At 43.1% G+C, this 26,932-nt stretch overlaps 1 protein-coding gene across 2 annotated transcripts in view; it reads left to right on the forward strand.

Annotated features, from left to right (window-relative positions):
* Positions 1-26,932, forward strand: part of RNF8 (ring finger protein 8) — a 57,043-nt gene that overhangs the window by 25,113 nt on the left and 4,998 nt on the right. Inside the window, exons 6-8 of one of the 2 annotated variants that reach the window (XM_025418619.3) lie at positions 285-392; positions 2,552-2,756; positions 9,591-10,085. In XM_025418619.3, coding sequence (XP_025274404.1) covers positions 285-392; positions 2,552-2,756; positions 9,591-9,607 — 330 coding nt within the window. In that variant the 3' untranslated portion in view covers positions 9,608-10,085. Of the gene's footprint in view, positions 1-284; positions 393-2,551; positions 2,757-9,590; positions 10,086-26,932 lie in introns of those variants that run through there. The other variant, XM_049092555.1, reaches the window with a different exon arrangement.

The raw sequence follows: 26,932 nt of genomic DNA on the forward strand, positions 1-26,932 counted from the left end.
TGCTACCTTCAGTTTTTCTCATTTGGTTCTGGGAAAGGAGACAGAACCTGTGGTGCAAATGCAGAAGAAGTGGAGAGAGGAAAGAAAGGAAGACAGTGCCCTGTATCAGAAAGCAGTTCTGAGAAGCCATAACCCTTAGGGAAAGAGTTTTAGTATCATGTTGCTGTGCCAGGTTGAATTTTTTATTTAGAGTCCTGAATATTATTCCAAACAATTGCTCCCTGTCCTGTTTTGCATTCTCGTCGGTTCCCCCAAATGACAGGTGGGGTTGTGTGTCTTTTCAGGAAGAGAAGGAGAAGATGCAAGCCCAGAAGGAGGAAGTCCTTAGCCACGTGAATGATGTGCTAGAGAATGAGCTCCAGTGTATTATTTGCTCAGAATACTTCATTGAGGTAATTATAAGCAGTGGCTCATGCCTTTTTGTTCTCTCTACCGCACGGAGCCTCAGCTACACAGGTTCTGCCCTAGGGAAACATTCTGAAGCGATTTTTATTCTAGGAATCTGTTGTAGTTACTTGACTTCAAAGTGACCTCGAGAGATGGCCATATCTCATTTGTTTTTGTAGTTTTCTTCACCTTCACTGATCTTTTTCTCATTTTGCGTGATGTTGAGTGTTTATTTGGTACAATCACTATTTTTAGCTGCAGTAAAGCCTGTATTTCTTTGGTGTTGGGAGAAAACAGGGCCACATGGTATTAGATTTTTGAAGTATCGGTGTAAAGCTACTCTATAAAGCTTTTCTTTCTTTACTCTGAATGGACACAGTGCTGAGAGTAGGCAGCTCGTGCAGCCTGTGACGGGGTGGTAAATGTCACTGATGTGTGGTCACTTTGGGACTTCAGCAGCCAGGTGGAACATATTTCAGGGACTCTGAGGCTCCCTATGAAAACAAAACCTCTTCTAGGTTACCATTTGTCATCATGTCATATTTTTCCTTAGGACTTTATTTTTCACAAATTCTACCATTTGTGACCAGTTCATCATACGCCATTCATCTGAAACTCAAGTTAAATGACAGTGCTTTTCAGACTTCTTTAAAAAGGAAAATGCATGCACGCACTCTGTCCTCCTTTCTGGTAGTCTCTAGGGAGGTTGAGTGTATTAGCCTCCCGAGAAATCCCTCCTAGGCAGATCTGTTTCTTTTGCTGTGGATCCAAATTGACACCATTTCCCCCATTGTTTCTAGTTATTTAATTCCCTACTTTGTAGAAACTCAGTCTGGCTTTGACAGGGCTCTGCTGGAGGAAGGCCAGGGAAGGGGGGTTCAGAAAGGTGATCAGTTAGCCCACCCAGAGCATCTCTACCGATGTAGAAGAGACAACCTGACCCATGCTTTGTTTACAGCAGACTGTCTGACCTTTTCCATGATCACCTTGTAAAGTCAGTATCGGAAAGAAGTTTTATTTTAATCAGGTTTTTAGTCATGTTTGTGAGGATTTATCTCACATAGTTAACAAAATAACTCCTAGTTGACTTTCTGTGCTCAACTTGGCATTTGAAAAATGCATAATTTCTGTTATTTTCCACTGCTATCCTTAAAAGCAGGAATGAAGACTTTTGAGCCTCAGAAAAACTTGTATTTTAGGAGATGTACATAAACAACAGTAATAAAGAGCATGGTTTTTATATTTTTAGAAGCAGATAGGGCAGGGTGCCTGGGTGGCTCAGTTGGTTAAATGTCTGACTCTTGTTCTGGCTCAAGTCATGCTCTTAAGATCAGGGGATCAAGCCCTGTGCTGGGTGCAGAGTCTGCTTCAGATTCTCTCTTCTTCTCCTTCCCTCCCTCTCACTTACTCACTCTCAAGTAAATAAATAAAATATTTTTTTAAAAAAAAGGATCTTGTTTAAAAGAAAAGTGGAAAGGACCCTGGCAGAAATCTGACCATTGGAGTTACTTAGAGGAGTTACTCAGATTTAGACTCCCTTCCGCTTTCCCTCTTCTCACAAGTGTATTTACTTGATTCAGTCACTGTCAGTGAACCCATTACATTTTTCCCATTTTTTCAGTTTCTTTTTTCCCAGCCTTTTTAGTTGTCTTTTAACATGTATTCTACTTTTTAAGTTTCTTTGAGTACAGATGATGCTTTCTACCATTCTATATACTGAATATTCAGAATGTGCTCCCCAGCGTCTATTAAAATTGAAGTTCTGGTTCACCATTAGCAGGCTATACATTTGTTTTCCATGAAAAAATTGGTAATGTATTTGTACCAAACATTCATACACTTACAAATCATACTTGTGTCCAGTGACATTTGTTTGCAAGGTAGCTAATCTGGCATTGGCAGTGTCATCTGAGTTGGTGGAACAAGACAGACAAATCAGCCTACATCTATGAACTTACCTTTGAGAAAGAAAATGAATCATCTAACTTAAAATTTCCTATCCCCAAGAACAATTTTAATACCATCTGTAAGCTTTCTAGATGGGATTAGAGTTAAATTTCCATTTGGCCTTGGCAGTGAACTCCTGTCCTAGCTTTGAGGTCACAACTGTGCTGGGAAAGTAAGTATGATAGTTCTGATATGTGTGTTCACATTCCCATTGTAGGCTGTCACCTTGAACTGTGCCCACAGTTTCTGCTCCTACTGTATCAATGAATGGATGAAGCGGAAGGTAGAATGCCCCATTTGTCGGAAGGACATCAAGTCCAAAACCCACTCCCTGGTTCTGGACAATTGCATTAATAAGATGGTAGATAATCTGAGCTCAGAAGTGAAAGACCGACGAATTGTCCTCATTAGGGAACGAAAAGGTGAGTGGGTATGAACAAGGTGAGTCCCCTCAACAGAAGACTGACAAACTTAAGATTTTTTTTCGTTGGGGAAGAGTCAGATGAATGATTCTTAAGCTAAAGAAGAGGAGTAAGAAATGGGAAAAGTAAAGAGAGTTAAAGGTAATGAACATGTGAGAAAGAATTGAGAGAGAATGGATTTGCATATTTGAACATGCAGGGAAGGGAGAGACTTATAAAGTGTGTATGTACCTTGGGTTTGGATGTGGGTAGAAAACACAAGGTCACACAGTTTGTTAGACTGACCACTAGATGGTGCTGTTGTGCAAAACAGTTTAGTTGCTCTCCAGGTGTTGGCAAAAACCTTGGGCTGGGTACACAATCAGTTATCAATAAGAGATGAACAAGTCAGAGATTGACAAATTGGAAAATACTTGATGAGAACACATATAAAAGTTTTATAGGAAGTCATAGCTTAATTACACAAATTGGACATAATGTTAAACGAGAGAGCTAAATCTAATCTTTGGGGATCCTGATATGTTTACCAATTAGTCTGCTGGTTGAGGAGAATTTGGATGAAGAGATTGGGGAATGTGTGGGTGTATTCCCCTAATAAATCATGTTTCTATGGTGAATATCCACTTATTCAACCAAGTGATCTCATCACCCTTGGATCTTGCTGTGTAGAGGGTTGCAGAGCCACCGCCTCCCCCACCTCCCTGCCCCCAGACTTGAATGTCCTTGTGGCAAAAGATGTGTCCTGGGGCAAGGCACAAATAAAGTAATGGCTAGGAGGAAGGATTGGTTATTAGCCAGGGATGAGAATGCACAGAAGCAGGGTAGATCTGATTATAATGCTCAGTCCCAAATAGTTGAGTACAGCACTACCTCCTGGGAAAGCATCAAAGCCAAAGTGCTATGATGTCAGTTGGCTACACATAAATGCCAAACAGAGAAGATGTTCAGCCCAGAAGCTCACTGCCCTTACAGGTGCTTCCCACTGCCTGACCATTGGTAGCCCATATTTGTATGTGGCTTTGAATGTACCTTTCTCTAAGTCTAGAGAAACTGAAGGCCTAAAAGCCACACTGCTAGTAGTAGATCTTCTGTCCACTGCTTCCTAGCCCTTCAATGGATGTCAGCTACTTTGAGTGGGACGAGGAATGTGATGCTAATGTGCAAGCGCTGTAGTGTGAAACTGGCCCTCGGCTAGTCAGCCAGAGCAGAAGTAGCAACCCTGTTGCAGAGCCAGGGGAAACAGGTGCTAAGCAAGAAGTGTGCTTGAACCTGTTCTACTTCTACCAAAATGTTTTTCACTTTTCTGACAGCTGTTGCTTATAGATTTTGTGGCCAGTTTGAACCCTCCCAGATCTTTTACCTCTCAGGAGTCCCTTGATTCTGGCAGAGTCCCATTGCTCTTCCTCTCACTTCTCACTCCATCAGCATTTATAGAAATGCTCCACACAGGGATGAAGAGATACATAAGGCACTATTTCAACTCCCACAGCTCTCAGTCTGTGGAGAAGGGAAAAAGGCAAGTAGATAGTGTGACAAGTTCCACACCAGGATCTTAGGACACTGTAGAAGAGCAGACAGTCAGTTTGGCCTGGGCAGGCAGAGGTACGGTAGGTAGGAAGCTTCATGGAAGAAGCGTCATTCAAACTGAGTCTTAAAGGTTCCCAGGGGTGGAGCTTTCCAAGTAGAGGCTTCAGCACAAACAAAGCACAGAGGCATGAGAAGCAGTGATGTGTTCATAGCAGTGGCCCATACATGACAAAATGTCTGCGTGGTGCCAGAGCAGCGTGAAGATAGCCACAGCTTAGGAATTGTTAGCTGAGGTGTCATGAATGCCTTCTGAGAGGAGCAGTGACTTGGGGCCCGATTTAACCAAGGCCACCGTTTGAGCTGGAGTGTGCTAGGTCTCTGTCTCCTTTGGACACCCATGTACTTTCTTCACCCAGCCCACTGACTGGGTTTCTTCTCCTATGTGCAAGCATGGTAGATGGCTTTGTGCAGCACTGGAAAAGGAAGCAGACCCGTGTCCTAAGTTCACCTCCGGCTCCCCTCACACAGAGTTAATTCTGCAGAGTAAATAACGTCAGATCCCATTTTTCCCTCCAAAGGCTAAAGAGGGTGCCTCTCTGCCTTTTTTGGTAATCCTTGGAGCCTGTGTGCTGAACTCCCTGGCCTGGAGGGGTGCTGGCACTGGCCTCTGTTTCCGTGGTTATCACAGCAAGTTCAGCTCTGGGGTGTTCTCCAGAGACAGAGATTCTGAGTCCTCATTTAGGGAAACACGTGCCAGAGCCATCAGCAAGCAGCTTCACTGGTCTGCAGTGTGGGGTTTAGAGAAAATTCTCAGTTCAAATACCAACCTTCTTTGCCAGTTGAAAGCTACTTTAATCCCCAGTGCATGGGAATTTTAAAAAGGACCAAACTTAGGGTCTGGGAACCAGGATTGGCAGGCCTATAATTGTCAGAGTTTGGATGCTGTGGCAGGGCTGTTTTCCTCCTGGACAGGAGTTGCTCTTATCACACATTCAGGGAGGAGACCTGCCTGTCTGTGGTGCTGATTCCACCAAGAACAGCCCCACTCCAGGCCTCCCTGGCTGGAGAGAGGAGACAACAACGTCTTCTAGTTCTGTATTCCTGTGGGAGGAGTGAAGCCTCGAGACTGATGAGCCACTGATCCCTTGTAAACTCTGTGAGGCCAGATTTTACAGAGGAGAGGAAAAGAATGCTCACATACTAGATCCTGTGTTAGAGAAATGATGCTCTGGCGCTGGGGCAGATAAGAAACATTAGTAAGTGCTTGTCACATGAATAATTGTGGCTCTCTAGGATATTGACATGAGATTTTTTGAGGGGAAGACATTTTCTGACATTCTCTGTAGAGGATCTCCCTCTGGAGCTGCTGAGGTACTAGAGCAGTCTTCTGTCAGCTACTCCCCCTCTTCCATTTGTTCTGTTCTCATTAAATGTTGGGTGGTTGACAGAGTGTTAACATTCTCACTTTTAGCTTTCCCTAGCAGTTTCTTTGGGTTGTGTTCAGAAAAGAAGAAAGCAAATTATCTAAAAATAAAATCTTGTTGGTCCTTTAGAATAGTGATTTTCAGTCTAGGGTCTTTTTCAAACTACAATCCCCAGCTCCCTTGATACTGTTACATCAAACCAAGGCTACTCGTGGGAGAGTGCTGTGGCCTTCAAGTATGCCAAGGTTGGGAGGAAGGTTTATGAGACGCAGCTTTCCATGAATCTGTGACACAGAGGCCCCTCCAGAGGCTCAGGGTCTCTAGGAAGATAGACTTAGGTCAGACTCCAGGGCCTGTGGCTCTTGCCAGTTTCCTCTAGGCTGTGAGGAGTGTGATCCAGACACAGGACAGGAGATATTGTCAATCACTTAAGAGAGTATCTGCCTGCCCAACTGGAAGGCTTTCCTTGATATTGCCCATCCCTCCTTGCTGAAAAGATGAAGCCTCGTAAAGGAATATGTGGGAATGGCAGCTGTAACAGTGTCTGGCAAGCTGACCTCATCTAGAGAGAGTTACTTGTTAGCAGGTGGGTTACCCAGTCCTGCCCCTAGAGAATCTGAAAGGTCATGCACATGAGGTTAGATTGCCCGCCCAGCATGGGACAGTTCATCCAGGGGAAAATGGCCCTCAGTAAGGTTGGCATGCACTCAAATAGCATGTAACTGAACTCTTTAAAATTTTTGACTTTTAAAAATTCCTTTGCAAAGTTGTCATGGAATAGAAAATTAGTAGACTTGTTACTAGAAGCTGTTTTCTTATTTCTCCATCACCACCTCCCCTTATTTTTCCTTTCCTTCTCTTCTTTGGTCTGTTGTCCTTCTTTTTCTTGCCCTTTGGTAGGTGTCTCCCCCATCACCCTTACCTGCATCTCAGAATGCATAGTTGGAAATGACAAGGGCGGCACAGGAACTGTCCACTTGCTGGGAGGAGGGACTGTGATCATAGAAGTCAGCTGTGGGATTAATTGTAATATGTGGATTAGCACCCCATGAAGCCCCAGAACCTCGGATTTCTTTCTTTTTTTTTTTTTTAATTTTTATTTATTTATGATAGTCACACAGAGAGAGAGAGAGAGAGAGAGAGAGAGGTAGAGACATAGGCAGAGGGAGAAGCAGGCTCCATGCACCGGGAGCCCGACGTGGGATTCGATCCTGGGTCTCCAGGATCGCTCCCTGGGCCAAAGGCAGGTGCTAAACCGCTGCGCCACCCAGGGATCCCGAACCTCGGATTTCTTGCTGACTCTTGTCCTTTAGGCTTCCCTTTTTTTTTTTCTAAAGATTTCATTTATCTGTTTTAGAATGAGAGCGTGCCAGTGCAAGCCAGGGGAGGGGCAAAAGGAGAGAAACCCAAGCCAACTCCATGCTGAGTGTGGAGCCTAATGTGGGTGGGGCTCAGTCTCAGCACCCTGGGATCACGACCTGAGCTGAAATCAAGAGTCTGATGATTAACTGACTGAGCCACCCAGGCAACCCTTTTGTCTCCTTAATGATAAAATAGAGTTATTTTCATTCCCTAAGAAATAAATTCTCCCTCCCCCCAAGCATGTAACTTTATAATTTATTTTATAGACATGTTTTCAGGAACTTCCTATTATAGAAGACCACTTGTATAAATACAGAGTAGTGTCATTAACCAATGCAGATTTTCCTTGAGAGTTTTCCTACACTTAACTCTAGGGGAACATGGAGCATTTTTAGATCTCCATGAACTAATCTTGGAGGATGGCTGGGGTCACTGATTATGCCTCTTCCTCCCTCCCTCATAGCATATCATAGAATTAGGTACATCACTGTTGAGACTTCCCTGCACCAGCTGGATATATATCTGTCCAACTGTGTTTTTAAAGAAATCTATGAGACCAGACATGCTCCTATTCTGGCTAAGGCTTCTGCTTGAATTGCTTTCTGCTTTCCTACCCTGAAGAGTTTGGACCTCTTTTACCCTCCCATGAAACCTGAACCAGAACCAACCCCAAAGAAACATCTCTTCCTTGCTTTCTTTCATTTGAGCCTTTCCTTCTCAGTTCCTACTAAGTACCAGGTGCTGGGGATAAAAGTAAGCAGGGCATAAGGGTGAAAAATTGCCCTTTGGATGTAGCAGGAGTGTGGAGCATTGATGACTTTATCTAGGACAAGTTTGGGGGACTGGTGGGGTTAGAAGCTATTTTGTAGTGATGGGGTTAGAAGCTATTTTGTAGTGAATTGGAGAATGTGAGGTTAGGAAGTAAAGTAAGATAGACAAGGTCCTCAAGAAATTGGCAGTGACGATTGTAGTTGGAGGAGGAGGTGGGTAAGAGCGCTTTTTTTTTTTTTTTAAGATTTTATTTATTTGGGGATCCCTGGGTGGCGCAGCGGTTTGGCGCCTGCCTTTGGCCCAGGGCGCGATTCTAGAGACCCAGGATCGAATCCCACATCGGGCTCCCGGTGCATGGAGCCTGCTTCTCCCTCTGCCTATGTCTCTGCCTCTCTCTCTCTCTCTCTCTGTGACTATCGTAAATAAATAAAAAGTAAAAAAAAAAAAAAAAGATTTTATTATTTGTCAGAGAAAGCACAAGCAGAGAGCAACAGGGAGAGGGAGAAGGAGGCTCCCCACTGAACAGGAAGCCCAACACGGGGCTTGATCCCATGACCCTGAGATCATGACCTGGGCCAAAGCCAGACATGCAACTCACTGAGCCACCTAGGTGTCCCTTTGTTTTGTTTTTTAAAGACATGAGAGATCTGAGTGTGTTCAGTTGCTGAGCCTGTGGAGAAGGAGATGCTGGGAAGTTGAGATGGTGAGTAGGGCCAGATTCTTTGGAAAGCAGGGCAGGGCAAAGAATGCAGAGCATAGATGAGGTAATTAGTCTTTAAAAGTTGGAGGGTAGATCCTGTTTCCTAGAAAGAGCCTTTAATGTGAGAGGGTAAGCAAGGAGATTTGCTTGAGGGGAGTCAAGTGAATTTCTTTCTTGTGGCTTCTGTGTTTTTCTGTGAGCTACTAGGTGAGGCCAGTGAGCTGTGAGGAAGGGAGCTTCGCTTGGCTCTCTCACTGTCAGCTCTCCCAAGGCTGCTCATAAGTGGAGAAAAGTAATTTTTATAATCCTTTTGGTCTTACTACCAAGCATTCAGGACCTCAGTCTCAGGGAAGGGGACAGTCTCCTTGGTACCTTATTGTGTCCTTAGGCCAGGATCCCTGCTTCCCCAAATTGAGGAAGCAGAAACAGTAAATAGCAATAAATTGTCCCTCCCATCTCCTCCCTTCACCTCTCTCTGCCTATTGCTGTGTATATAATTCTTTCATTCTTCAACACATGTTCATTGAGGGCCAGCTTTGTGCCAAGCACTGCTCTAGGTCCCAGGAATAGAAAGAGAAGTGAAAATCTAATAAGTTAGATGTAATTAGTGCTATGGAGAAGAAACAAAGCAAGGAATCAGGAATCTTTGCCATTCTTTGATAAGGTAGTCGAAGGCAGCAGAGAGAAGGCAGTACTGGAGTAAAGCCCTGAAGGCAGTGGCCATGTTGCCTTGCTGGGAAGAGTGTCACAGCAAGAGGGGACACACTTGGGGAGTTGGAGGGGCAGCAAGGCAGCCAATGTGACAGGAGTGGAGTGCGCCATGCAGGGAGTGGGCAGCACAGATTGTGTAGAACCTCCTGGGCCTTTGGTAGGAGTTGGCCTTGAATGCTTACTCTGGGAGAAATGAGGAGCAGGCTCTGAGCAGAGCAATGTGATCTGATGTCCGTTTTCTTGGTTCACTGTGTGGGGAAGAGATGGAGGGTGGCAACAGGGAGGCCAGGCCAGGGAGGTGCAGGCTCCTCCTTTAATTCTCTTTCTTTCTCTTCAAAGCAAAGAGACTGTCATGAAGACCATGCTCCAGGGACATTTGAGGGATTGCCAGGCAACAGGAGCTTGAGATAGTCTGGAGAATTCCCTGTGGCCAGGTCTTGGGCCGCTCTGAGATAGAGCATGGGATGGAACCACACGGGACAGAGACTGAGTTAGGAAGTCCTCATGAGCCTCCATGTTGGCCGGCGGAGCTGCCACCATTGTCTGAGGTGCCACCGGTCCTCGCCGTGCAGACTGCTTCAGGGTACTTGATAGACTCTGCTTCACTGTGTGTTGAATGGGTTATGTATTTCTGTTTTGCTTTTTAAGTTTATTGTTTTATCGTTTTGGTACCTCAGAAGCACCTCTATTGGCATTTGTTTTGGATGGGTTGGGTGTACCGTTGTGGCTGCCCCTAGAAGTTAAGGCAGCCTCTTTTGGAGAGGATGGCCTACCTCTTTGTGAAAACAAGATGTCATTTCCTGGAAATAAAATGTAAAGCGTATCAGTTGCTCAGCTGGGCTTTGGTGTATTTATCTTCTTCCCTTCCAGCTCCCACACAGTCTCACAAGTAAACACTGGCAGCTCATAAATTCCAACCAAGAAAGTGACTGTATCAGATGATAGACTCAAGTGAATGTCAGCATAAGAACCAAGCCAAGATCATGGCCATAGCAGATGCTCTTGTATTAAGGCCCTGGCTGTTTTTTTCCTTTTCATTCCAGTGATAGGTCCCTGCTTACCTGGTTTCAGGGCAGGGGAAAAAGGGTTGCGAGGGTGGGTTGACATCCTTCTTTCAGCTGGGGTTCGGAAGTTGTTTCCAATTTATTTATTTAGTAAACTCTTCCCCCACCGTGGGGTTCAAACTTACGACCCTGAGTTTACGAGTCACATGCTTCACTGAGGCAGCCATGTGCCCCCACATCTCTTTTACCCAGTGTCAGAAAAACAAGAGCAATGGTTTTATAAGAACATAGTGTTACCTTATTTATTTATTTTTAAATTGAAAGTCATTTCTCTTTTGCTGCCTCCCTTTTTAAACAGAAAGATAACTAGTTTGACGTTTGGGAGATAGAAGCTTAGGAAAACCTGTGGTCTCCTTGGTTACCAGTGAGGAGAATGAGGAAAGAGCCAGGAAGCTGAAGAGTAGTCATTTGAAAAGGGGGGCTCTCTCTAGTAGGATTATGAAATTGTTAGCACATTTTATCATTCAGCAATTTGCTTCCCGATAGAAAGATGTTTTCCTCTCCCTTTTTACCGTTTACCTGGAGAACCATATGTTGTAGTTCTTTATTTATATGCCCTGTGTCTTCATTAAAGATTGGGAACTATTGATGCACCAACTTTTTAGGGACTGTAGATGTCTTCCTTTATTGAGTATTCAGAGAATATTGGGAATCCAGAGTCCTAGTCTTCATTTCCATCTTTCTGAACTTGATTAGTGATTGGAACACTGGTGCAGTCATGAAGGAAGTAAGTTAAACATACACATAGGACTTGAAAAATATTCTAACCACATCATAATCCTGGAGAAGTAGAGAAAAGGAAAAGATTATTACCATCTTGATGTAATACTGAATTTCCCTTGTATATGTATTTTGTATATATGATTGTGCATATATAAATTTTTGTGTATTCTGTTGAGTTGGTTTTTTTTTAAGATTTATTTATTTATTTTGGAAGGGGAAAGTGAGAGAGAAAGTATGAGTGGGGAGGAGGGGCAGAGAGAGACAGAAAGAATCCTCAAGCAGACTCCTCACTGAGCATGGAGCCTGACACAGGGCTCCATCTCAGGACCCTGAGATCATGACCTGAGTCGAAATCCAGAATCAGAATCCGATGCTTAACCAACTGAGCCACCCAGGCACCCCTGTATATTTTGGTTTGGTTTTGTTATACATTTTTTGAATAGGTAATATGGCCGCTTGCTTTAAAGTCAGAGAGTACAAAAGGACTGAAAATGAAAAGCCTGTCACCTCTGTTCCCCAGTGACCACTTCCCTGCACAGTGGTGACGAATGTTACCAGTTCTTTGGGTATCCTTCCAGAGATCTTCTCTGACTGTACATGCAATAATACAGTCTTTCCCTTTTGCATGAATTGTGACAGACTGTACACTATTTTGTACCTTGATTTTTTTCAGCTATATCTTGGTGATAGTTCCATATCAGAACATGAGGAACTTCCTCTTTCTTTGTTATAGCTGCCTATTACTACGTTGTGTGTTTGTACCATAGTTTGTTTTTCCAGTCTGTTTTTGATCTAGGTTGCCTAGATCATGTTGCATGTCAAATTTTTTTAAGATTTTATTTATTTATTTATTTATTTATTTATTTATTTATTTATTTATTTATTTATTTAAGATAGAGCACAAGTAGGAGAGGAGGGGCAGAGGGAGAAGCAGGCTCCCTGCTTAGCAAGGAGGCCCCACGTGGGGCTCGATTCCAGGACCCCAGGATCATGACCTGAGCCAAAGACATGCTTAACTGACTGAGTCACCCAGGCAACCCCATATACCTTTTACTTTTTTTTCTTAAAGTCCTATTAAATAAATCTCAGAATATATACTTTTAATTAAAACAAAATAAAAATTTTTTTAAATCACATAGAACTCGTAAAATGGTATGCAAAGAAGAAAAAAGGAAAGTCTGGAAATCTACATCCTGGGAGTTCTCTATTTAAATCAAGGAGGCTTAGTCTGTTTCTTTTCAAAAATGTTTATGGTTGTAACTATTTTCCTATGTTTTATTAGTAATAGTCTTGTAAGCCTGGTTCCATAAGAAGCTATAACTACTTCCATCTGAAGGTCCAACAATCTGCATTGAAATAGAAATGAAATCATTTAGGTTCCCAATTCCACAAAACCTTATGGTACAGAACTTTAGTAAACTCAAGGCAGAGTATCCAAGATAAAATTGATCTCCCAGTCATCCAAGAAAAAGACAGTACAGCTATTACTTTGTATAAAGAGCCATTTACATTTGGGAACTTGAGAAAATAGACTTCATTTCTGGTAAAATATATTTCATTGCCATGGAAATCCTTATAAGTTGTCTTGAATGCTAGAAAACAGCATGAGCTGTGTAGTCTGTATAATTAACTGGTTCTTGCATAGCATTGTTTTGGGGGTTCTTTTGTTTGTTTTAGATATTTATAAATAAATTGCCCCATTTTGAGGTTCTCATATTTCTATCTCCTTGTCCCCAATGATGGTAACCCTCCAAGGTCCCCTGGTAACTGATATGAGCCTCAGGTCACCCAGGAGCTGTTGGGCATGTTAGGGACCAGTGTATCCCACTTTTTACTTTTTTTTTTTTTTTTTTAAGATTTTATTTATTTATAGAGACAGAGATAGGCAGAGACACAGGCAAAGGGAGAAACAGGCTCCATGCAGGGAGCCCAATGTGGGACTCGCTCATGGGTCTCCGGGATCATGCCCTGGGCGGAAGGCAGGTGCTAAACCGCTGAGCCACCCTCGGGCTGCCTCCACTTTTTACTCTTAAAAGCAATGCTGTAGTGAACACAATAATAGTCGAATGAAAGATCCTTGAAAAAGAAACATCTTGACTGGAAGGGCCTGAAGGCCAAATGCAAAGACAAATCTCAGACTGACCATTCCCTCCTTCAGCTACTAGACTGACACAGGGTGACTTACAACCTCTGCCTTCAGAACACCACGTTCTTCTCCAGTGTGCCATACAAGTTAAGAAAGTGAGCTCTTAAATGCAGACCTAAGAAAAAGAATAAAAATCAGACTACCTGAGTTTGAATCCCAGCCCTTCCATTTGTAACTGTGTGACCGTTGAGTAAGTTACTCAACCTCTCTGGGCTCTCAGTTTCTTCATCCCTTAAATACCCTGAGGTGTAATTGTGAGGCCTAAGTAATTATCCTGGTTATGGGACTGCTCACAAACAAAAACCTGAATGTTCTATTTTTAAAAGACACAAACCAAAAACTAACTCAAACTTTTGCATTATTTCTCTGAGCTACATTGTGTTTTTTCCCTGGAGAGAGATCTGATATTAAACAGATATCTACATTTTGCTTGCCTAGAAAGATACACAGTAACTTTTCTGCCTGCAGCACCAAACCACAGTATAGCTGAGCCCCACCACTGTGTAGTCTGGCTCTAATTAAAGTCATGTTCTCTACAACGGGGCTCTGAGAAACTGAGTAAAGAGGGTTTGTTTCAGATTCTGCTTTATTACACGGATGAATGTAGCCAGCTAGCTGTGTGAAGCGCTTTGCAGTGAGTGGCAGGTGTCCCATATACATCTGATTACCTTAACCTAGAAAGAGCTTCCTCCGTCTCTAGGCATGCTTCATCTCAGCAATCAGACCGCGCCTGGATAGGCAGGGGACTTTGCCCTTTGTGGGTTAGATAGCCGGATATTCATCATCTGCTTCTGGGATTGGAAGCTGCTGTTTTTACAGAAAGGCTTAAATCCCCTTGTTACCTATCTCCAGCCCTCCTCTCTTACTACTTTTTTCTCTGAACTGCTATCCAGGCAGTCAGGATAGCTGTAAGAGTACCTAGGATGGGGCAGCCCAGGTGGCTCAGCAGTTTAGTGCCGCCTTGAGCCCAGGGTGTGATCCTGGAGACCCGGGATCGAGTCCCACGTTGGGCTCCCTGCATGGAGCCTGTTTCTTCCTCTGCCTCTCTTCCTTGTCTCTCATGAATAAATAAATAAATAAATAAAATATATATATATATATATATATATATATATATAAAAGAGTGCCTAGGATGGGCAGTTCTCTCCAACTGCCTGTTTCCTTTTTACATCCTTACTCTGGATAGAGTCTCCCCACTTCATATCTAAGGGCAACCTAGAAACCTAGGGATGCCCGAAGTATGTTCATCTCAACAGCACATTCTACACTTCTAAAGAATCTTAATGATTAACTATTTGACACAGAAATTAAGAGAAGGAATATCTAACTTGCATTGTTATCCCAACCCCAGAATCTAAGAAAGTAGAGAATCATGCAATCACTGCTCCTCACCAAGAGATGCAGTCTTGCTAACAGGTGCAGGGCCTGATTTAAGCAGAATGCTGCCACCAGAAACAGTAGGCCAAGGACTTGCACTTCTGAACACCAGTTAAACTTCCCACTTGCTCAATTCTTTTGACTCTTTCTGTAAATGGGAGTTGAGGCAGTAGGAGTAGGGGCTTCTGGGGAAGATGGCCCTTGTAATAATGAAAAATAATGACCTGTCTTGTTCCATTGATTTTATCAGTTTAGAAGAGCATCTGAATCCCAGGAGGATTGGGTCTACAGTAGGTGCTCAGTAAATACATGCTGTATAACTCTTGTCTGCAGCACCCCCGAACAATGTACCCACTAGGGGTTACCAGAGCTCTCTACTTTAATCTCTATATATTATTTCCTGCTTGCGGTTGCTTTACCAAAGTCTAACACAGATCCCTACTTCAGATCCAATTTCCAGACCTACTGTCTCTACTACCCACTTCCTTTGAGCTCTGTGAATACTTAAGTATGGGGTAACCTTTTTGTCATACCGTGGCCATTTGAATTCTGGATATTTCCAGTAAATTCAGTAATAGTTATTGAATGCTCATTTTTGATTAGGCACTGCTCTAGGTGTTTGGGGTATGGCACTGAAAAAACTAAGCTGCTGTGAGCCTGTGTTCTGTTCCAGGAGGGGTCACAAGGTCAAAAGCTTCCCGCAAAGGTTTTATCCGATTCCTGTGGGAGGGGTTTAGCAGTGCTGCCCATGGAGCTAGCATGTCGGATGTGTCTTCACATTCCTCAAACTCCAGACTGGACCCACTCCAAGATATAAAGCTGGAATTGTATACCTTTAGGACCTGGATTGCCAGAGTGTTCTCTGTTCATTTGCCTTCCCTTAGGATGTAGAGACCAGTTCTTGAGAGATCAGCCCCTTCCCAGCTCTAGCCAGGAGCCTTCAAAGGCATGTCTGAGGCAAGTTTGGGCCCTCAGAACATGGAAGGCAGGCCCAGAAGACCCCCTCAGAACTGCATAAGACCACCACAGCCCTATGCAGGAAGCTACCTCAGTGACCACTGAGGGAGCTTCAGGTGATACTACTTCAGCCCAGGTAGGTAACAGCCAAATGTGTCTGAAGTGAGTATTGACACCACAGTGTACCCGGGAGTGGGTGAGACCCGGCAGGTTTTCAGACATGTACCTTTGTGAGTTTATGCCTAGCTGTGAGGACTCTCCTGACCTATTTCTCTTGTCATTTCCTGAGCTCCTTACCCAGCATTCTTCCAGCGGTGCCCTTACTCTCAAGGGCTGATTGTGTGGATCTCTTCCTAATTCCATTCGGTGAAGTCATGTTGGTAGTTTGAAGTCAGGCACGGTGGGATTATTTACACCATGGAAATTGGCAGAATGCCACAAATTGGAGCCTCCTGACCTCACTGGGATAGCCAGTTAAATGTTTACCAGAATATCACTGGCATCTCCCCCACATGGTTGATTCCTAAGGCCTTCTCAGCCTGAGTCTTACCAGTTTTCGTGAAAAAGCCACTAGTCAGGCCAAGGGTGCTGTCTTCTCGGTGCTCTAAAATGGTTCCAGATGGCAGTGGTGTCCCTGCAGAGTCAGAGCAGCCTCCTCCACAACTCTAGGCCACACTTAGTCACCTTTGGAATCACTGACATTTTCAGAATCTCCAGTTTCTCAACAAAATTGCTGCTGACCATCAGTCCCATAACCATTGGGACCAGACCTAATCCTGGAGGCCCAGGGAGAAAGCAGATGCCATGCCCCCTGCATCCCCATTTCTTCCATGACCTGAGTTCTCATAGCCATGAATGCACATGGATACTTGGTGGAGGACAAGGATAGAATCATCAGCACCAGAGCCTTGGTCCTCCGTAGGCCCATCAGTCAGTGTGTTCCAACATTCTTACTCAAGCTGTCTTCCTAAAGGAGTCCTTTAACAGAGAGTGGGAACACGGACACCATGGCTGGGGTACTGGGCATCTCTCCAAGGCTGGAGACTTAGTGCTGGATGGTGTGAACCACATTTCATTCTGAGCCACGTGAATCTGGATATTAGCCCTCCCTCTTGGGATACCAGTTTCCCACTCAGGAGGTTCCCACCATACAAGCCAGCTTTGGTTTCTTCCAGCATGGCCACAGGTTGTCTTAGGGAGCATCCTAATGATTCTGAATCCCTGGGGAAGTTCTCAGCATTTATTCATTTGTTCCACAAATATTTTTTGTTGAATACCTACTACATGCCAGGCACTGTGCTAGATTCTAGTGTTTACCATTATCTCTGACCTTATGGGACTTGTCTGGAGAACACACAGAGTAATGAGTGTTTTTGTAGAAATAGTCCTGGGGGGACACCTGGATGGCTCAGTCGGTTAAATATCCAACTGTTGATCTCAGCTCAAGGTTTTGCTCTCAGAGTCGTGAGTTCCAGCCCCACATTGGGCTCCACGCTGCATGGAGCCTACTTAAAATAAGGAAATAGTACTGGGATCCAAGAGAGCACAGAAAGGGACAAACTAGGAGACATACAGAAGGCTTGCTGGAGCATTAAACATCTAAGCTAAGACCTGAAGGACAACTAGAGGTCACCAGGTTAAGGGTGAGGAGAGAATAGGGCAAGGGGAGAAGGAAATGTTCTAGGTAGAAGTGGAAAGCCATGGAGGTGAGAGAGAGCATGGCATCCTTGAAGAAGTGAAAGGCATTTTGTGTGGCTGGATTGTAGAATTCCTAAAGAGAAGTAATATTAGTTAATAATAGATAATTAGCACTGTTACCAGCACTTTAGAAGAATTAACTCTTGTAACAACCCTGTTATAATTCCATTTTATAGATGAGAAAATGGAGGCAATGAGACACTAAGTCACTTGGCCAAGGGCACACACATTTGTGGAAGTAGAGAAAACATGGCTGACAAAGTAATCAGCTCTGACTATGGAGTTAGGGCCTTATCCTAAGAACAGTGAGCAATCATTGAAGGTGATAACTGGGGGGAGTGACATTTTCCTCTGTTTTGGGAAGATCAATCTGGTTGCTGTGTGGAGGGTAGGTTAAAAGGGGGAAGCTAGGGGCACCTGGATGGTCAGTCAGTTAAGCATCTGCCTTTGGCACCGGTTGTGAGCCCAGAGTCCTGGGATCGATTCCCGAGTCAGGTTCCCTACTGACTCTCCTTCTCCTCCCTCTCCTTCTACCTGCCGCTCCCCCAGCTTATGCTCTCTGTCCCTCTGTCAAATAAATAAATAAAATCTAAAAAATTAAAATAAAAAAAGGGGGGGCAGGGGAGACAGAGGATCCAGGGAGACCACTTAAACAATTCCAATAATCCAAGCAAGAGGTTAGATGGCCTGAGTTAAGTAAGGCATTGGCAGGTGGGGGTGGGGAGAAGCGAAGGATTTCACAGATATTTATCAGTTGTATCAAGCAAGACTTCTGATTGATTGGATGTAGGGATGAGGGAGATCTAGAGTTAAGGGTGGTGACTGGGTTTCTGCCTTGGGCAATGATCTCAGTGAGAGTTTTCACTGAAATAACCCAGGAAGAGGCAAATATTTTGGGGAACATATTGGTCAAGCATGAATTTCTGTTTTGGGATTATTGAGTTTGATAATGCCAAAAAGAAAATTGCATGGAGTGACTACAGAGTCCTTACACATGCTAATTAGTATGCTCCCCTCCTAAGTCCACACACATTTAAATTTTTCCAGTCTTCTGGACATCATCTTCCATACTAATGGTTGGAAATAATTAAAGTAGTCCTAGATAGCTGCTTTAGGAATTCAACTGTTATCAGGCGTATTTGAGAATTTACTCTACCACAATGCCTGAAGGCAGTAAGTGTGCCACATGGTATCAGATCTCTATCCATTTCAACACCCACTAAATTGGCTGACAAGATAAATACTTGCAAACTGGGAGAGCAAAAGTGCTGGGGCAGAAGAACTGTTGACTCAAGATCTTTCACACACAGTTGTGGAAAAATCCATAAAGGATGCTCAAGTAAGCAGTGTTCAACACTTGTGACCAAAAAAAAAAAAAAAAAAATAGCCCTATCAAGTGATCTTACAAAATTGCTAACCCATATCAGGACATGAGACAGCTACTGCTCTGGGATGGAGGACATGGTGTCACCCACAAGGACTTTGAGTCTTCTCCACATAGAGCTGAGAACTCAGAGGTAATACCTGGGCTGGCAATACAAGTGTGTACAGAGAACCAGGGGGATCATAAGGGAGAATAAATTCCCCCAGGGAGAGGAGGCTGAAGGGAGAAATACGCCAAACAGAATAGTGAGGACCATTGATATACAGGAGGAGCCACCTGTAGAGATCAAGAAAAGGCAATAGGCACAAAGTAGGAGAAATAAATGGTGGTATATCTCAGAGGGTAAATGTGATGGTTCATTTTATGTGTCAACTTGATCGGGTCATGAGCTGCCAGACATTCAGTCAAACACTATTCTGGGTGTCTGTGAGGGTGTTTCTGGATGAAACTGACATTTAAATCAGTGGACTGAATAAAGCAGATTGGCCCTCCCCATGTGGGAGTACCCACCAAGTCAGGTAGATGCCTGAATAGAATAAAAGGCTGACCCTCTGGGAGGTAAGAGGGAGTTTCCTCCTGCTGGACTCCCTTGAGCTGGACGTGTTTTATTTTGTTCTGTTTTTCTGCTCTTGGACTCAGATTGAAACATCAGTCCTTCCTGAGTCTCTCACCCATAGGCCTTCAGACTGGAATGATTCTCCTTCAGCTCTCCTGAGTCTCCAGCTTGCCAGCTGCAGATCTTGGAATTTGTCAGCCTCCATAATCACATGAGCTATTTCCTTATACTAAGTTTATCTATCTATCTATCTATCTATCTATCTATCTATCTATCTATCTATCTATCATCTGTTGGTAGTACCTACCTGTCTATTGGTTCTGTTGCTTAAGAGAACATTGACTAGTATAGCAAAGCAACATTTCAGGAATTAGGGAGCGGTTAAGAAGGCTAAAATCTACTGTTTGGTCAAGCAAGAGAAGAACTTAAAATATCAATGGGATTAGCATCCAGGCGTTCATCGGAAGAGCAGTTTTAGTAACATGGTGGGGAAAACTACCATTTGCTCTGCATTAGGAAGTGAGTGAGAAATAAGGACTTGTTATATTTCAGGAGGGGAGAGGCAAAAATAGAATACAGTTGGAGAGAAAAGTCTGAAAATATAGTAAAGAGAGGTTGAGGACTTTTTCTAGATAGTTTTGATTTATTCTATGAAGTTGGAAAAGATCTTCTCTGATCTGAGTGAAGAAAGGGAGAAGTGTTGGGGTTGGACACTGAAAGAAGGTGGAGAAGATTTGAAATAGCTGCTACAGAGAATAGGAGAGACAGCTCACTAGGGAAACAGAATAATTGCTGGGCTGCATGGGGGTGTGCTGACAAGGGGGGACCATGGATGTCTTTTGGCACCAGTAGGTACTTTTCTGTGGTTTTTCCTGGCATGGTTCAGCTCCCTCTGTCTGGAGATAAATGGAGCTGCATGGATCCAGGGCTGGGATTTTGATAAGAGGGCACCATGGTGATGTAGAGGGAATGAAGTAGTGACCTTGGATTCAAGGCTAGTTGGAATAGTAAATGAAGACAGCATGGTGGGGTGGGAAGCAGAAAGTAGATGAGTTTGGAGCCTGGAGTAGGTACCTGCAGTGAAAGAATTAGATCTGAAGGAGAGAGCTAGAAGTCAGAGAACTCAGGTGTGGATTTAGGATTTAAAGGCAGGAAAAGTTCTACAACCAAACATGGATGTCCTCATCACAAGAGAAAATGATGGGCCCCATGAGCACTCTCCTTTATGGAAATAGTCTTGGGTGTTCTTCTTAAATATATACCATATATTTATATGTATATAATAAATTATTACTATTATATTCTATAATACATTTAATAATTTAACAAGTTTACAATTTGTTACATAGAAATTTATATAAGAACAAATAATTCTGGGACACCTGGGTGACTCAGTGGTTGAGTGCCTGCCTTTGGCTTCAGGGCGTGATCACAGATTTCTGGGTTCAAGTCCCACATTGGGCTCCCTGCCTGGAGCCTGCTTCTCTCTCTTCCTGTGTCTCTGTCGCTCTCTCTCTGTCGCTCATGAATAAATAAATAAACTCTTTTTTTTTAAAAAAAAAGAACAACAACAAAAAAAAGAACAAATGATCCTAAAATTTGTATGGAACCACAGAAGACCCTGAGTAGCCAAAACAATCTTGAAAAAGAAGAGCAAAACTGGAGATCTCACAATCCTGTATTTCAACTTATATTACAAAGTTGTAGTAATCAAAGTGGTATAATACTAGCACAAAAATAGGTGCATAGATCAATGGAACAGAATAGACAGCCCAGAAATAAACCCACAATTCCATGGTCAATTAATCTTCGACAAAAGAGGCCAGAATATACAATGAGGAAAAGACAGTCTCTTCAACAAATGGTGTTGGGAAAACTGGACAGCTCCAAGCAAAAGAATGAAACTGGACCACTTTTTTACACCACACACAAAAATAAACTCAAAATAGATTAAGGAACCAAATGTGACACCTGAAACCATAAAAATCCTAGAAAAGAACACAAGCAGGGATTTCTCTGACATCAGCCATAGCAACATTTTTCTAGATGTCTCCTGAGACAAGGGAAACAAAAGCAAAATTAAACTACTGGGACTATATCAAAATAAAAAGCTTCTGCACAGCAAAGGAAACAGTCAACAAAACTAAAAGACAACCTACTGAATGGGAGAAGATATTTGTAAATGACACATCTGATAGAGGAAGAGGATTAGTATCCAAAATACATAGGAAGTTGATACAACACCAAAAAACCCCAAGTAACCTAATTAAAACATGGGTAGAAGACATGAACAGACATTTCTCCAGAGAAGACATACAGGTACATGTCCAGGTAGCAAATGTGATGGTAAAAAGAATATGAGCATCAAGTCTTTTTTACTTACTCTGTGACCCATAGCCAGTTACCCTACCTCTTCTAACAGATGAGAGGGCACTGCCCACTCTGACCTGCTCTGGTTATAGAATTTGGAATGTCCCTCAAAGGTCTGTACTGAGTAACGAACAACGGGTTAAACTGCTGATTGATGGTACCCCTCTTCCTTTTCCTTTCCCCCTTTCCCTTCACCCACTGAGGGTTCTCTTTTAAGTTCATAACATTCTTTTTTTTTTAAGATTTTATTTATTTATTCATGAGAGACACACAGAGAGAGGCAGAGACATAGGCAGAGGGAGAAGCAGGCTCCCTGCAAGAGGCCCAATGTAGGACTCGATCCCAGGCCCCAGGATCACACCCTGAGCCAAAGACAGACGCTCAACTGTTGAGCCACCCAAGCGTTCCAAGTTCATAACAATCTAAAGCAAATAGGTTTATCATCTCTTCCCTTCTGTCCATTTTCATCCCTCACAAACTTTGAGTGAGATGAGAGGGGGCATTCCAAAAGCTAAAGGAGGTGAGAGAGACAAGAGGGAGTGGAAGGAGTTCCCTTAAAATCTCAGGGACCTGGCTGGCTCATGAGACTCTTGATCTTGCAGAGGAGTTTGAGCCTCACAATGAGCATAAAGATTACTTTAAAAAAATAAAGCTCAGGGAACAGAGAAACATGTCCTTAGCCTTACCCTCTTACAAATGGCTTCTTACAAGGAGCTTCCTCAGAGCATACATACCATGCATCTTAGAAGTTGGGACCTGGGGGTAGCTCGGTGGTTGAGCATCTGCCTTTGGCTCAGGTTGTGATCCCTGGATTCTGGGACTGAGTCCTGCATCAGGCTCCCTGCGGAGAGCCTACTTCTCCCTCTGCCTATGTCTCTGCCTCTCTCTGTGTGTCTCTCATGAATAAATAAACAAAATCTTAAAAAAAAAAAAAAAAAAAAAAAGTCGGGACCTGGGACAGAATGCACAAGTGCTCAGTTTTCCTCCCCTTTTCAAAATCTTTTCATAGCTTTCTAAGTAAGCCCCGGTCTTTGCTCTTTCCTTCTAGATAATACTTGGTTACAGTCTTCCATCTACTTATATTTGTGTGGTATAGCTGGCCAACCATTGTGCAACTCTGCATGCAGGGATCAATGTTTCTCACGTTGATAACCCAAATATCTTTGTTGCTTTTTAGGAATTTCTTTTTTTTTTTCTTTTTTTTAAAGTAGGCTCCATGGACAATGTAGGGCTTGAACTCACAACCCTGAGATTAAGAGTCACATGCTCAGGGCACCTGGGTGGCTCAGTGGTTGAGTGTCTGCCTTTGGCTCAGGTTGTGATCCCAGAGTCCTGGGATCAAGGCCCAATCAGGCTTCCCCCGCCCGCAGGGATCCTGCTTCTCCCTCTGCCTATGTCTCTGCCGCTCTCTCTCTGTGTCTCTCATGAATAAATAAATAAAATCTTAACAACAACAACAACAACAAAAGAGTGACATGCTCTTCCAACCGAGGCAGCCACGTGCTCCGTTTTTTAGGAATTTCTATTAATTGTTTGTTGATCAATCAAACAAACAAGATGAGTTGTGGCCATTGTTGGCCAACTTCTGCAAACCAGACAGTTCAAATTCTTAACTCCCCATGAGGCAGCTTGGCCCTTTGTAATGTGAACAAGAATGCAGACTAGAAGTGTGGAGGAGGCAGTTTAAAACATGTCTAGTAGTTTAGGTGACTGTTAGAGAATATTATTTGAGGTAATTTATTATTACTAACCTATAATACAGGTGTATACAGTTACAAGTTCTGTGAGTAGCAGAGGTTTTTTTTCTTTTATTTTTCCCCTCAATCTCCCTTTTTTGTATATTGTCTATGTTTTGAAGTAAAGACATGAACACACAGTATGTTGTACAGGTGGTATTTGCAAACTGTTTCTCTTTGGAAAATATTGAGCATTTAAAATAAGAAAACTGGAGGCAGGACTTCCAGGTGTGCCAAGTGAAAAGATCAGCAAATCATTTCCTCTGAAGGAAACTAGTGACAAGAGCAATAGTTGACAAAAAGAAAAATTGAGAGAAACAGCCATTTCGGTTCCCCAGAAACCAAACAAAATCATACAACAATCTGAGAAGCATTTATGCTTAAAAAATCACTGAACTTCAGCAAGAATAGTGGGAATCTGTAGTGTTCTGGCCTGAGGCTGCTCCATCACACTTCTCTGTCATCTGACACAGAAGTTCAAGATTTGGGGGCAATCAGGACCAGAAACTTCTCTGCTGTGGTCCTAGGGGGCTCTCTCAATTTGGAGCAGCGGACAGTTACCACACCTAGCAGTGTTGTTGGTGAAAGTGACAATCTCAGGCGCAGGCAAGTAAAGAGGGCCATTGGCTCTACTAGCTTGAAGTTGTACTCTTGTTTGGGGCAGGCATGTTCCAGGCTGAGGCTGCATGCATGCAGAGAAGATCAGAGACAGCTCGAGTCCACAATGCACTGTTGACCAACCCTGAGGTTATGTGTATGTGCAGAGGAGATACAAAAGGGCCCAACAGAAAGTAAAAGCTGACTTGAAAAATGACCCAAACTTTGAATTCACTCCCCTACCTATACATAGTTCTGTCAGTAGAGGACAGAAGACTCACTGGCTTGAGGTGATTAGCACAACCTCTGTGTGATCTGTGGCTAACCACTAAACTACACACAGACATGGGGCAACTCTTAGGAATCCAGAAATAAAAAAAAAAGAATAAAAAATAACAAATCGTGGGGATCCCTGGCTGGCTTAGCTGTTTAGTGCCTGCCTTCAGCCCAGGGTGTGATCCTGGAGTCCCAGGATCAAGTCCCACGTTGGGCTCCCTGCATGGACCCCGCTTCTCCCTCTGCCTGTGTCTCTGCCTCTCTCTTTGTGTGTCTCTCATGAATAAATTTTTTAAAAATCTTTAAAAAAATAACAAACCAGAACAGAGACATCAGTGCTATATACTGGAAGAGAGATAGTTTTCTTGGGTTTAGTCTAGACAAATTATTAAGCATGGAAACAACAAACAAAAATCTCAGTAACAGTAACCTGCCTGTGTCAGGCTGCCCACAGGGAGCCTGCTTCTGCCTCTGCCTATGTCTCTGCCTCTCTCTGTGTGTCTCTCATGAATGAATAAATAAAATCTTAAAAAAAAAATCTATTCATAATAACCCAAAACTGGAAGCAACCTGAATACCCACTGATGGATTATGGATAAACAAATGCAGTGTACACATACACTGGAATACCATTCAACCTTATAAAGGAGGAAAACTCTGACACAGACTACAACATGGATGAAACTTAAAGACATTATGCTCAACAAAGACAGCCAGTCACAGAAGGATAAATACTGTAGGATTCCACTTACATAAGGTATCTAGAAGCAGCAAATTCATAGAGATAAAAAGTAGAATGTGGTTTCCAGGGACTTAGGGGAGAGAGGAACGAGGAGTTATTGGTTAATGGGTAAGAGAATTTTGGTTTGGGAAGATGAAAAAGTTCTGGAGATGAATAGTGATGATGGTTGTACAAAAATGTGAATATACTCAATGACACTGAACTGTACATTTAGAAATGGCTAGAGGGCAGGGCGCCTGGGTGGCTCACTCAGAAGAGCTTGAGATTCTCGATCTCAGGGTCATGAATTCAAGCCCCATGTTGGGTGCAGAGATTACATTAATAAATAAAAAACTTTTAAAAAGAGAAATGGTTAAAATGTTATGTATGTTTTACCACAAAAGAGTACAATAATAAAATAAAAAATTCATTAGACGGGTTTAGCAACAGATTCTAGATAGCAAAAGAAAGAACCTATTAAGTTGAATATAAATAAACAGAAATCACCCAAACTGGGGGTGCCTGAGTGGCTCAGACAGTTAAGTGTCTGCCTTTGGCTCAGGTCGTGATCTCAGGGTGCTGGGATGAAGCCTACTCCCTGCTCAGTGGGGAGTCTGCTTCTCCCTCTGCCTCTGACCCTCTGCTCACCCCCCCCCCACACCCGCTCGTGCATGCTCTCTCAAGTAAATAAATAAAATCTTAAAAAAAAAAAAAAGAAAAGAAAAGAAAAAGAGGGATGCCTGGGTAGCTCAATGGTTGAGCGTCTGCCTTTGGCTCAGGTCGTAATCCTGGGGTCTGGGATTGATCCTACATCGGCTCCCTGCATGGAGTCTGCTTCTCCCTCTGCCTGTGTGTCTGCCTCTCTCTGTGTGTCTCTCATGAATAAATAAATAAAAGCTTTAAAAAATAAAAAATTTTAAAAAAGAAATTAGCCAATCTGAAGATTGAAAAAAAATTTGAAGAAAAATAAACAGTGCTCCAAGACCTGTGGGACAACATCAAGATTGCCAACATATATCTAATGTTTGCATTTGAAGAAGAAAGGAAAAAGAGCTAAAAGGGAAGTCTTTTTTTTTTTTATTTAAAAATTTTTTTTAAAGATTGTATTTATTTATTCATGAGAAACAGAGAGACAGAAGGAGAAGCAGGCTCCTTGCAGGAAGACCAATGTAGAACTTGATCCCAGATCCCAGGATCACACCCTGAGCCAAAGGCAGACACTCAGCCACTGAGCCACCCAGACGACCCAAGGGAAGACTTTTTTAAAAAGAAATACTGGTCAAAAACTTCCCCAATCCAATGAAAACATGAATCTATATATGCAAGAATGTAGCAAACCCCAAGTAAGATTAATGCAAAGAGATGCATACCTATACACATCATAGTCTAACTGCTGAAAGACAAAGAGAAAAATTGGAATGTAGCAAGAGGAAAATCACATACCGGGAGCATCAGCACTACTGTTGGCTGACTTCTCATCCTGAACAATGGGGGCTAGAAGACTGTGGAATGACCTATTCAATGGGTTGGATGAAAAATTCTCTATCCAGCAAAACTGCCCTTCAAAAAGGAGTCACATACGGCAGACCCAGTGGCGCAGCGGTTTAGCGCCGCCTGCGGCCCAGGGTATAATCCTGGAGACCCTGGATCGAGTCCCCACATCGGGCTCTCTGCATAGAGCCTGCTTCTCCGTCTGCCTGTGTCTCTGCCTCTCTCTCCGTGTGTCTCTATTAATAAATAAATAAGAAAAATCTAAAAAAAAGAAAAAAGAAAAGGAAATTTGTACAAAAAGGAGTCACATAAAGACATTTCTAGGGAAGCCGGGGTGGCTCAGCAGTTTAGCGCTGCCTTCAGCCCAGGGCATGATCCTGGAGACCCAGGATCGAGTCCCATGTCGCGCTCCCTAAATGGAATATGCAGGGTTAATATGAAAGACTCTAGAAACATATTTTTCCTCATTTCTTTTCCTACTTTTTAAAAAAGATTTTATTTATTCATGAGAGACACACAGAGAGAGGCAGAGACATAGGCAGAGGGAGAAGCAGGCTCCCTGCAGGGAGCCCGATGTGGGACTCG

This window comes from Canis lupus, chromosome 12 (assembly GCF_003254725.2).
Source record: "Canis lupus dingo isolate Sandy chromosome 12, ASM325472v2, whole genome shotgun sequence".
NCBI classification, from domain to species: Eukaryota; Metazoa; Chordata; class Mammalia; order Carnivora; family Canidae; genus Canis; species Canis lupus.